The sequence below is a fragment of the Anolis carolinensis genome, chromosome 3 (genome assembly GCF_035594765.1).
Source record: "Anolis carolinensis isolate JA03-04 chromosome 3, rAnoCar3.1.pri, whole genome shotgun sequence".
NCBI classification, from domain to species: Eukaryota; Metazoa; Chordata; class Lepidosauria; order Squamata; family Dactyloidae; genus Anolis; species Anolis carolinensis.
In genome coordinates, this window is record NC_085843.1 from 1,930,641 (window position 1) to 1,942,978 (window position 12,338).

A 12,338-nucleotide genomic window follows, 5' to 3' on the forward strand; every position below is an offset into this window, starting at 1 on the left:
CCTTGTGATGCCTCATGGGCCTTGTAGTCCTGCTCCTAGTGCCATTGTGACAGATGAAGACGAAAACATGGGGTTTTCACCGGTTCAACAAGAGCCGGAATCTTTCCAGCTGCCTGATGTTGATGTTTTCGCCCAAGAGCCCAGTAAAACCGACCTTGGGCATTCCTCACCCCCGTTCCCTAGGAGACAGTCCTATTCTGCAGACAGGGGAGTGAGAGAACAGACTCGCAGGAGCTTACGGATTGCAGCTAAACAACAGGCTGATTAGCCATGCTTCCCTTGGGAAATTCTAAGGAGTTTCACATCTGGACAAAGTTGGGTTTCGTTTCCCGTTCTCTAGGGAAAGAGGTCGTTGGCGGGAAAACGAGACCCCAATATAGGTGCCTGGCACGTTAGAATTGTTGCGGAGTCAACAGAGCAGCTCCAGAAGCAACTTCGTGTTTCCAGCCTTGTGTGGACTTCGCAAAGTCCGCAACCCCAGTTCCTTGCCTTCCGGATCAAGTATTCAAGATTTGTCTAGCTTTGTTTTTAGCCACGGACCTTGTTCTTAGAATCTCTGTTTCGCCTTGTTCCTAGTCACGGACCTTGTTTAATGATTCAAGTTTGTTTCCAGCCTTGTTCTCAAGCTACCTTGGATTTCAAAGACTCTGGGATTTCAAAGACTCTGCTTGGCAATAGTGTGTGTTTCGGTTATTGGATTATAAACTTTGAACTCTAATATCATTTATTGGACAATACATTTTTGGACTATATTTGACCTCATTTGATAGGTCTGCTTCTGAACTATATTCTTCACTTGTTTTTATTTCTTTTATATATTTACTTAATAAAGATATTAGATAAATATTGGTCTCTGCGTCTGGTTCTTGGTGCTCCGTTGCCACGGGCGTGACAGCCCGGGCTGTGGCGCAGGCGGGAGAGCAAGCTAGTGCAATTAACTGCAATGAATCACTCTGACCAGGAGGTCATGAGTTCGAGCCCCGCTCGGAGCCTATCTTTGTCTTGTCTTTGTTCTATGTTAAAAGGCATTGAATGTTTGCCTATATGTATAATGTGATCCGCCCCGAGTCCCTTTTGGGGTGAGAAGGGCAGAATATAAATGCTGTAAATAAATATTCTGTATGTTATTTACTTTGTGACTGAATCACTAGCTAGCATCTTATCTGCAGATAATAAAATCTTCCTTGGATGAAAATCACCTTGTGTCAGGACCCAGGCTGCAGAGCACCAATAACCTTGCACAGAGGCCAGTCTCTATCTAATATCTTTATTAAGGAAATATATAAAATCAATAAAAACAAGTGAAGAATATAGTTCAGAAGCAGACCTTTCAGATGAGGTCAAATATAGTCCAGAAATGAATTGTCCAATATAAGATATTAGAGTTCAAAGTTTTAATCCACTTGACCGAAACACACACTTTGCCAAGCAATAGTGTGGGGAAATGACAAGTCCAATGAAGCTTGACAACAAGGCTGGAATAAACTTGATTCTCGACTAGATCCTTGACTGGAGGCAAGACGAACATGAAGCATGAAACATAGTCCGTGGTAAAAACGTGAGACAAGGCAAGGCTTGAAGCTTGATCCGGGAAGCAAGGAACTGGGATTACGAAGTCCACACACGATCTCTCTCCTCAAGCTGATCAATTGACTCCGCAAAGTTTCCCTCGCGCCAAACACCTATATAGGGTCTCATTTTCGCGCCAACAGAACTCTTTCCCAAGAGAACGAGAAGCGAAACCCAACTCTGTCCAGATGCATGACTCCTTAGAATTTCCCAAGGGAAGCAGACCTAATCAGCCATTTGTTTGGCAGCGATTCTCAGGCTCCTGCGATTAGCCTGCCTGACTCCCCTGTCTTTAGAATAAGATTTCTTCCTGGGAAACGGGGGGGAGTTCTGCCCAAGGCCGGTTTGGCTGGATTCTTGAGGGCAAACGTCAACATCCTCCAGGTGAAGAGGCTCCGGCTCTTGCTGAACCGGCAAAAATCCCATGTTTTCCTCTTCATCTGCCACAATTGTACTAGGAACAGGACTACAAGGCCCATGAGTCATCACACCTTGCTTGTTGGCTAATTTCAATTGGGCTTGTATTTTGTATGCTCGCCACAGCAGGGACTCACAATGGGCAGCTCAGGCTAACCATTTGCTTGGGTTTCTGCCCACAGGCTTCTCCCTGGTCTCACTGCCAGAGGTTGCCTCCTAAAGTGGGGCCAACACCTCTATACCTGGGATATTAACCCAGTGTCTAATTCTGGGACTCAGTAATCCCATGGGTTGACTTGTTGACCGAATATTTAGGTCAAGATGGCCAATGGTCTTTGGTGGGCATGGGCAAATTTTAACCCTCCATTTATTTTGGACTTCTACTCCCACAATTCCGAACAGCCTACCAACTGTTAGGAACTGTAGGAGTTGAAGTCAAACACCTGGAGGAAGGGCCGAAGTTGGCCCATGCCTGCTTAGCAGATACAAAGAACGGAAACAGAAAAGGCAGGCTTTCTTGTGTCCTTCTATGGAGCAGATGCGTAAGCCCAGAAGCTCCTTCTCGCGTCCCACCAGAAGCGTTTGGCCATCTCTCCCGGGAGGCTATTTCAGACCCCGAGCCCAGGGCCTGCTGTTCAATGTCTCCCTATTTTTAAACCTGAAATATGAGTGAGAAATGGCTTTTAATCTCCGGATGTCTCCCTTTCCATGGGAAGAGGAAAGGCTCCTTGAAGGAGTCCAGATGCTCCGTCGGTCGGGAAAGAAGCCCAAAGGCTTGGAAGGAGGCCCATTGAGTTTGATGGGGTTTGATCCCTCGTAAAGTAAAACCCACAAAGCCCCTTATTTCCCAAAGCGTTCGTGAATCATCAAAAGGAGTCAAGGAAAGAAAAATGTCAACGATGCTGGAGGTTTTAAGAGAGTTTCTGTGAAATTATTTCTCCTAAAACAGACAGTTGCGCAGCTTGGGAACAACTCCCATAAACTCTGAGCGCAAAGTTCCTTTTGGAGTCCACCAAAGGAACGTTCTCAAGTTCTGATGCAGAACTATTCAAGGTTCTTCCTAAACACTGCCTCAACCATGGCAGTCCTGGTCTGCGGCAGGTCCTGGCTTGTTCAGTAGACTCTGCATTTGGTTTATTAAACTATTCCCATCCAAACCCAAGTAACGAAGGTGGAGGCATTACTTTTCATTCAACCCTCATAACGTGCAGATTTGATAAATGTGGTGTGGCGGCTAAAAAAAAGCAAATATGATTCTAGGCTGTATTTTTTTTTTAAATTATAATTTATTTCATTTCCACAGTTTTATGACATAAAAGAAAGGGAAGCAAAGGAAGGGGTGGAAAGATGGGAGATAATAAAAAAATATATGATATGTTGGTTATGGAGTTTTGTTAGTAAATGAATTCTATTCTTGAGTCTGTGGTATCACCAGGGGTGTGGAGAGGGGGGAAATTGTTATACATATTCTCTAACATCCTTCCTAAATATCGTGGGCTGAAGATGCCTTTGCTGCTTCTATTCTGCTCTAAATACCAAATATTTCTCCTACAGGTTATGGGCCCAGAATACTTCCACTGTGCTCTATTCTACTATAGATACCAAATACTATTCATACAGGTGATGGACACAGCATTCCCCCATTGCATTCTGCTCTGCTATAGATACCAAATATTCCTCCCACAGGTTATGGTCCCAGAATACTTCCATTGCATTCTACTTGTCTATAGATACCAAATAGTCTTTTTAGAGGTTACTAGCTGTGCCCGGCCACGCGTTGCTGTGGCGAAGTCTGGTGGTCTGGGAAATAAAGTATTGAGGAATTGGTGGTAGTTAAGGTCAAGGATAAAGGCTTTCCCCAGACATTAAGTCCAGTCGTGTCTGACTCTGGAGGTTGGTGCTCATCTCCATTTCTAAGCCAAAGAGCCGGCGTTGTCCATAGACTCCTCCAAGGTCATGTGGGATGACTGCATGGAGCGGCGTTACCTTCCCGCCGGAGCAGTACCTATTGATGCACTCACATTTGCATGTTTTTGAACTTCTGGGTTGGCAGAAGCTGGGGCTAACAGTGGGGGCTCTCTCCGCTCCCCCAATTCAAACCTGTGGCCTTTCGGTCCAGAAGTTCAGCAGCTCAGCGCTTTAACACGCTGCGCCATCAGGGGATATTATTTCCTAAAGGTCGTGAATATACAATATTTCTGATTGGTTTCTTTTGTTTGTTGGAGGCAAGTATGAATGCTGCAATTAGGAAAAATGATTAGGATGTAATGGCCTTGCAGCTTTAAAGCCTGGCTGTTTCTTCCCTGAGTGAATTTTTTGTTGGGAGGTGTTAGCTGGCCCTGATTGTTTCCTGTCTGGAATTCCCTTGTTTTCAGAGTGGTGTTGTTTGCGATATTTTATGTGCTTCTACTGTCTGTGGCCCTGAGAAAACAGGATTTGCCAGACTTTGATGATGGGAATACTTTGTTGGGAGGTGTTAGCTGGCCCTGATTGTTTCCTGTCTGGAATTCCCTTGTTTTCAGAGTGATGTTGTTTGCGATATTTTATGTGCTTCTACTGTCTGTGGCCCTGAGAAAACAGGATTTGCCAGACTTTGATGATGGGAATACTTTGTTGGGAGGTGTTAGCTGGCCCTGATTGTTTCCTGTCTGGAATTCCCTTGTTTTCAGAGTGGTGTTGTTTGCGATATTTTATGTGCTTCTACTGTCTGTGGCCCTGAGAAAACAGAGGATTTTCCAGACTTTGATGATGGGAATACTTTGTTGGGAGGTGTTAGCTGGCCCTGATTGTTTCCTGTCTGGAATTCCCTTGTTTTCAGAGTGGTGTTGTTTGCGATATTTTATGTGCTTCTACTGTCTGTGGCCATGAGAAAACAGAGGATTTGCCAGACTTTGATGATGGGAATACTTTGTTGGGAGGTGTTAGCTGGCCCTGATTGTTTCCTGTGTGGAATTCCCCTGTTTATTTACTGTCCTGGTTTTAGAGATTATATTGTTCTGCATTATTCTATCCCAGTAATTATTTCATATTAAAGAAGAATCTCACTTATCCAACATTCGCTTATACAATGTTCTGGATTATCCAACGCAGTCTGCCTTTTCATAATCAATGTTTTTGTAGTCAGTGTTTTAAATTCATTGTGATATTTTAGTGGTAAATTTGTAAATACAGTACAGTAGAGTCTCACTTATCCAACATAAACGGGCCGGCAGAATGTTGGATAAGCGAATATGTTGGATAATAAGGAGGGATTAAGGATAAGCCTATTAAACATCAAATTAAGTTATGATTTCACAAATTAAGGACCAAAACATCATGTTAGACAACAAATTTGGAAGAAAAAGTAGTTCAATACACAGTAATTCTATGTAGAAATTACTGGATTTATGAATTTAGCACCAAAATATCACGATATATTAAAAGCATTGACTACAAAAATGCGTTGGATAATCCAGAACGTTGGATAAGCGAGACTCTACTGTAAATACTACATAGCATTACTGCGCATGGAACTACTTTTTCTGTCAAATTTGTTGTATCATATGATGTTTTGGTGCTTAATTTGTATAACGATTACCTAATTTGATGTTTAATTGGCTTTTCCTGAATCCCTTCTTATTATCCAACATATTCACTTATCCTGCCGGCCTGTTTGCGTTGGATAAGTGAGACTCTACTGTATATTTCTAATCTTATATTATCTGCTCAGAACTGGATTATCTGAGGCCCCTTCTTCACAGCTGTATAAAATGCACACTGAAGTGGATTATATGGTAGTGTGGAGTCAAGATAATCCAGTGCAAAGCAGATAATATAAGATTATAAATGGGTTATATAGCTGTGTGGAAGGGCCTTGAGTCTACACTGCCATATAATCCAGTGCAAATTAGATAATCCGTGGAAGAAGCCTAAGTGAGGCCTAAATCTGCCTGTCCCCTAACTGAAACCTGGCTGTCCCTTGGCTGGTTGCTAGGCAACCAAGTGGGCAGAGATTAGCCCTCTAAACTGGCAGCAATTGGATAAAAAAATTATTGCTCTCCCTCTAATTAGGACTTTCTTTTTCTTTTCTTTTTGTTGTATCAACCTTGAGGCGTGGATGATGGGTTGTGTTGTCAAATTTTGAGGTTGGGGGGCCTGTACTTTTGTTGTTTTGTGAATCGCCGTGATGCCATCACTCTTTTATATATATAGATGGGCCCAGCTCTGTTATCGATACCAATATTCATAACACTTATGGTCTCAGAATACTTCCATTGCGCTCTATTCCTATGGCTACCAAATAGTCATATAGGCCCAGCACTCTTCCACTGTGTCCTGCTCCACTCTAGATCAAAAATATTCCTAATAGTTATGGTCCCAGAATACTTCCATTGCTCTCTACTAATCTCTAGATACTGAACAGTCTTTTTATGGGCCCAGCACTCTTCCCTTGTGTTCTGCGCTGCTATAGATGCCAAATATTTTTCTCACAGGTTATGGTCTCAGAATATTCCATTGTGCTCTACTCATTGATAGATAGCAAACAGTCTTTTTAAATGTTATGGACCCAGCACTCTTCCACTGTGCTCTGCTATAGATACCAATATTCATAACAGTTATGGTCTCAGAATCCTTGCATTGCTCTCTACTCATCTCTAGATACCAAACAGACTTTTTTATAGGTTATGGGCCCAGCACTCTTCCATTGTATTCCGCTATGCTATAGATACCAAATATTCCTCTCACAGGTTATGGTCCGAGGATAGTTCCAGTGCGCTCTACTATTCTATAGATACCAAATAGTCTTTTTGTCCTGTTTTGTCTTTCAAGAACAGCCTTAAAACACTGTGGTATGTAAATGAAAACTGCTTTACTTCAGCAAAACATAAAGAACAGCACATTCAGTGGAATAATGTAAAAGAAAGCAAGGAGGTCTTAGGGCACACACAGTTTCCAAATCACATAGCAGTCTTGCTTCAGACAAAGAAACAGCAATAAAACCTTAGGAGCAGTTTCCCAGATGCAGACTCGAAGCAGGCACAAGGGGAGCGAAGGCTTAGGCATTAGAGTCAGTTTGTTACCAGCAAGAGCTGGCTGCACCTGCTTCTGCTTTACAGCCCTGAGTCCCTTCACAGCTGCTAGGGCAGTTCCTAATTACTCAGCTGCATTTCTGGCAGCTATTCTAGCTGAACAACGTCTCTGCTCTGTTTCCTTTCGCCTCTCCTGAAATGTGGGTACTTGCAAAATCTCTTCCTCAATTTCCAACTGCCCCTTTGACTCATGAACACTTTCCTGCTCCCTTTCCTCGTCTGAAGAACACGTTTTGAGGTTATGGGCCCAGCACTCTTCCATTGCATACTTCTTTCCTATGGATACTAAATTTTCCTCCCACAGGTTATGGTCCCAGAATAGTTCCATTGCACTCTATTCTTCTATAGATACTGAGTAGTCTTTTTATAGGTTATGGGCCCAGCACCCTTCCCTTGTGTTCTGTTCTGCCATAGATGCCAAACATCCCCCTGAAATGCTATGGGCCTGGGCATCTCCCACAGACTACCCAGCTTTCTTCCCTCTACAGTCAGTGGGCCTGGGGTCTCAGTGGCCTCCTGCCCACCATCTTGAGGGCCCTGTGCCGGATCTCGGTCATGCGTGCCCCATAGACAATGGGGTTGAGGACGGGGGGCAGGAGCAGGTAGAGGCAGCTGAGGGTGACGTGGAGCACGGGGTGGTGGCTCCCATCTCCCAGGCGGTGGACCACGGAGAGCCCCACCAGCGGGACGTAGAAGGCCAGGACCATGCAGACGTGGGCCAGGCAGGTGGAGGCGGCCCGGCAGCGCTCCTCCCGGGTGGGCAGGCGCAGGACGGCGGCCAGGATGAGCAGGTAGGAGAGGAAGACCAGCAGTCCGTCCAGGCCCATGACCAGCAGGATGGCCGCCAGGCCGTAGACCCGGTTGGGCAGCGTGGGCGCGGGGTGGCAGGACAGGGTCATCAGGTCCTGGTGGAGGCAGAAGGGGTGCGCCAGCTGGCTGCGGCCGCAGAAGGCCAGCCGGTCAACCATGGGCGGCAGCGGCAGGAAGAAGGCCAGGCTCCGGGCCACGGCACCCAGGCCCACTTTGGCCGCCCGCGAGCGGGTCAGCAGGGCCGAGTACTGCAGCGGGCGGCAGATGGCCACGTAGCGGTCGACGGCCATGGCCAGCAGCACCGTGGACTCCACGCCCGAGAGCGAGTGGATGAAGAACATCTGGAGCAGGCAGGCGCCGTAGCCGATGGTCCGGTCGTCCAGCCAGAAGAGGGAGAGCATGCGGGGCATGGTGCACGTGGCCAGCGCCAGGTCCACGCCGGCCAGCATGCCCAGGAAGAGGTACTTGGGCGCGTGGAGCGAGGCCTCTGCCCGGACCACCCACACGATGGTGGCGTTGCCCACCACGGACACCAAGTACAGCGCCAACAAGGGGAAGGCCAGCCAGAAGTCGGCGGCCTCCTGGCCGGAGAGGCCGCGCAGGGTGAAAGACGGCGGCCGCAGGACACAGGTCACGTTCGCTGGGGGGGAGGTCATGTCCGGAGACGGGGAGGCCGGACGGAGGCCTCGGGGGCTGCAAGGGAAGCAAAGAGATGACCTTTCAGCAGAATAACATTTTAAGAAAGTTTTTAAAAAGGGCGATTAAGAAAAAAGGAAGCGGGAAATGGAAATGAAACTCTTTTGCTGGGCAAAACAAAGCAAAAGGTTCAAGAGGAGACCTTGACAACTTGCAAGGAGGAATGAAAACTAGAGAGCCCCCTTCTACACAGCCATATAATCCGGATTATCTGCTTGGAACTGGATTATATGAGTGTCATGATCTCCAATACTTGACATCTCTGGTCGGCTGACAAGGAACAGATGCCAGCCATAAAACGGGCCAGCCATAAAACCTCAATTACCCTCTGGTATGTGAGAGCCCCTATATAAATGGGCCAAATAGAAGGTTCTGGTATTCGATACAATAAAATCTGTTGGAATCTACCAGCCTGTCTTGGTGCTTTTTCCTTTGGAAGACTAACCCACAGCACAACTGGGAGAAGAGAACCCGACAATGAGTCTACACTGCCTTATAATCCAGTTCACGGCTACAGCTAGCACAGCGGATTAAACTGTCAGGTACAGAAAATCTTGCTGACTGGAAGCTTGGCAGTTCAAGCCATATGTCGGCGTGAGCTTCTGCCATCAGCCCTAACTTATGCTTACCTAGCTGTTCGAAAACAGCAATGTGAGTAGATAAATAGGTACTGCCTTGGCGGGGAAGTTAAAGGTGCCCCAGAAAATATGCAGGCAAGTCGATCAGGAAGGCGTCCATGGATAACAGGGTCCTTGATGTGGAAAAATGGAACGAGAGCACCTCCCCATGGCCGAGTCGAGCACAGCCTCCAGACGCCGGAGATGGAAAAAGAGGGAAGCCTGGCCTCGGTCTATCTTTGTTGTTATTTGTTTAATGGCATTGGATGTTTGCCATATGTGTACAGTAGAGTCTCCAACTTTCGCTTATCCAACGTTCTGGATTATCCAACACATTTTTGTAGTCAATGTTTTCAATATAACGTGATATTTTGGTGCTAATTTTGTAAATACAGTAATTGCTACATAGCATTACTGCGTATTGAACTACTTTTTCTGTCAAATTTGTTGTATAACATGATGTTTTGGTGCTTAATTTGTAAAATCATAACCTATTTTGATGTTTAATAGGCATTTTCTTAATCTCTCCTTATTATCCAACATGTTCCAACGTTCTGCCGGCCCGTTTATGTTGGATAAGTGAGACTCTACTGTATTTAAATCAGCCTTCAGTCTAGTTAATGGAATCCTAGAATTGCAAGAGACCTCGCCAAGGACCGTCCAATCATTATTTAGGAAGGCACCATCCAAGCCCTCCCAACAGATGAACATCCGTCTTAAAAGCCTCCAAATTCTAAGATTGTATTACAATATTTAGCATTATAGTGCTAGGAGCTCCCGGTGGTGCAGTGGGTTAAACCCTTGTGCCGGCAGGACTGCTGACCTGAAGACAGAACTGCTGACCGGTTCAAATCCAACCTGGGGAGAGTGTGGGTGAGCTCCCTCTATCAGCTCCAGCTCCATGCAGAGACATGAGACAAGCCTCCCCTAAGGATGGTAAAAACATCAAAATATCCTAGCAATGTCCCCTGGGCAACGTCCTTGCAGACAGCCAATTCTCTCACACCAGGAGCAACTTGCAGTTTCTCAAGTCGCTCCTGACACCAAAAAAAACAACACAATTTTCGTTCCTGAGTTACAAATATTATTTCCTAATTGGTTCTATCACAAAAAACATGGGGAAATTTTATTACATTTATTTATATAGCAGGATGTCCCTCCCTCCCACAGAAACAAAGTTTGTACAGTTTAATAAACTTTTCCCATTTTTTTTAATGATAGAACCAATTAGGAAACGGCATTTGTAACCCAGGGACAAAGACCATGTTAGGGAGTGTAATAGAATCCTGGAGCGGCAAGAGACCCTGCCAAGGGCCTTCCAATCATTATCCTCCTTCAGGAAACTACTAAAGACATGGATGTTTCAGTTGGCCTTTGGTGAGACAGTCATCAGATAATCAGCATCCGATGGTATTAATAATCTATCCATTTTATTAGGTCAGGGGTCCCCAAACTAAGGCCCGGGGGCCGGATGCGGCCCTCCAAGGTCATTGACCTGGCCCCCGCCCTCAGTTTTATAATATAATATTTTATATCATTTTAAATAATATAATATATTGTATATACATATAATATTGATAATAATATTATAATGTTATACGATATAATACTAATAATACCATATAATAATATTATATGATATATATTACATATAATATTACAGTATAGTGGTATAGTTCAATATAGTAATATATAATGCTAATATTTTGCTATGCTAATAATATAATATATTGTATGTACATACAGCTGCTCTGAGTCCCCTTCGGGGTGAGATGGGCAGGATATAAATGTAATCAATACATGTAGTAAATGAATAAATAAATAATTTTAGACTTAGGCTCGCCCAAAGTGTGAAATGACTTGAAAGCACACAACAACAACAACAACAACAACAACAACAATCCTAATTAACTTGACTATCTCATTGGCCAGAAGCAGGCCCACACTTCCCATTGAAATCCTGATAGGTTTATGTTGGGTTACAATTGTTTTTATTTTTAAATATTGTATAGTATTGTTCTTTCATAGTTGTTGTTGTTTTGCACTACAAATAAGACATGTGCAGTGTGCATAAGAATTTGTTCGTTTTTTTTCTTTTCCAAATGATAATTCGGCCCCTCCACAGTCTGAAGGATTGTGGACCGGCCCTCGGCTTTAAAAGTTTGGGGACCCCTGTATTAGGTCCTTACCTTCTATGCACTTTAACTCAACATCTTATTTTTGCATTGCTGCCTCAGTTTCTCACCTATGGAGATGATAGATCTGTGCCTGGTGGTTGACTGATATTATTAACTATGGTTACAATATTATCGTTTTTATATTGTATTACCAGGAATGGTGGGAGTTGGAGTCCAAAACACCTGCAGGGATGCCCAAATTGGCCCACACCTGATGTACAAGAATTCCTTTGGATCATAAAGGATCTAAACCCGGGCAAAGCACCCAGACCAGAAGGAAAGAAGAATAGAACCTCACCTTTGAGGGTCTTCTCGGTCATCCCAGTGGCCTTTCTGGATCCCAGGAGTGGCCAGGACCGGAGTGGATCCCTGTCCAGATAGATCCCTTTCGGTTGGGAACCCAGAGCCAGCCCGGCGCTCTCTCTCTCTCTCAAGGAGGAAAATTCCTTCCCAAAATAGGGAATACAACCTAAAAATCAACATAAAGTAGAAGAGCAGATGGACTCTGTCCCTTTATTTTTGGAAGGGGGGAAAAAAAAATAACAAGTGCCTTCGGAGGTTCCCAGGAAAAAGAAGGTTGACAGAAGGACAGCCGGGAATGGATCTGGCCAAGGGAGCGGTCAAGCACACTGACCATCCCCTTTGGACCAAAATAGGGAGAAGGGGAGGATGTATCCGAGGCTGCGCTATATCCCAGGATGGATTACACTCTGTGACACAATTCTTGCTCCTGGGTTATTAATGTCCTTTTCTAATTGGTTCTATCATTAAAACACGGGGAAAGGAGATAGGGCGGAATACAAATAAAGTTTTATTATGTTACTCGCTATACCCTGCCATGCGTTGCTGTGGCAAAGTGTGGTGGTATGGGAAAGAAAGTATTGAGGAATTGGTGGTAGTTAGTATATGTTATTTCTTAAAGCTTGTGGATATACAGTATTTCTGGTTGTTCCTTTTTTTTTGTCTGTTGGAAGCAAGTATGA

General features: G+C 44.7%; 1 protein-coding gene across 1 annotated transcript; it reads right to left on the reverse strand.

The window, feature by feature from the left end:
• Positions 1 to 3,259: 3,259 nt before the first annotated feature.
• LOC100552892 (olfactory receptor 51E2) lies at positions 3,260 to 11,933 on the reverse strand. Its single transcript, XM_062974364.1, has 2 exons — positions 11,654 to 11,933; positions 3,260 to 8,558 (listed from the first exon to the last, which is right to left on the reverse strand). The coding sequence occupies exons 1-2, from the start codon at positions 11,836 to 11,838 to the stop codon at positions 7,544 to 7,546; spliced, it is 1,200 nt and encodes a 399-aa protein (XP_062830434.1). The 5' UTR covers positions 11,839 to 11,933; the 3' UTR covers positions 3,260 to 7,543.
• Between the last annotated feature and the right edge of the window lie 405 nt (positions 11,934 to 12,338).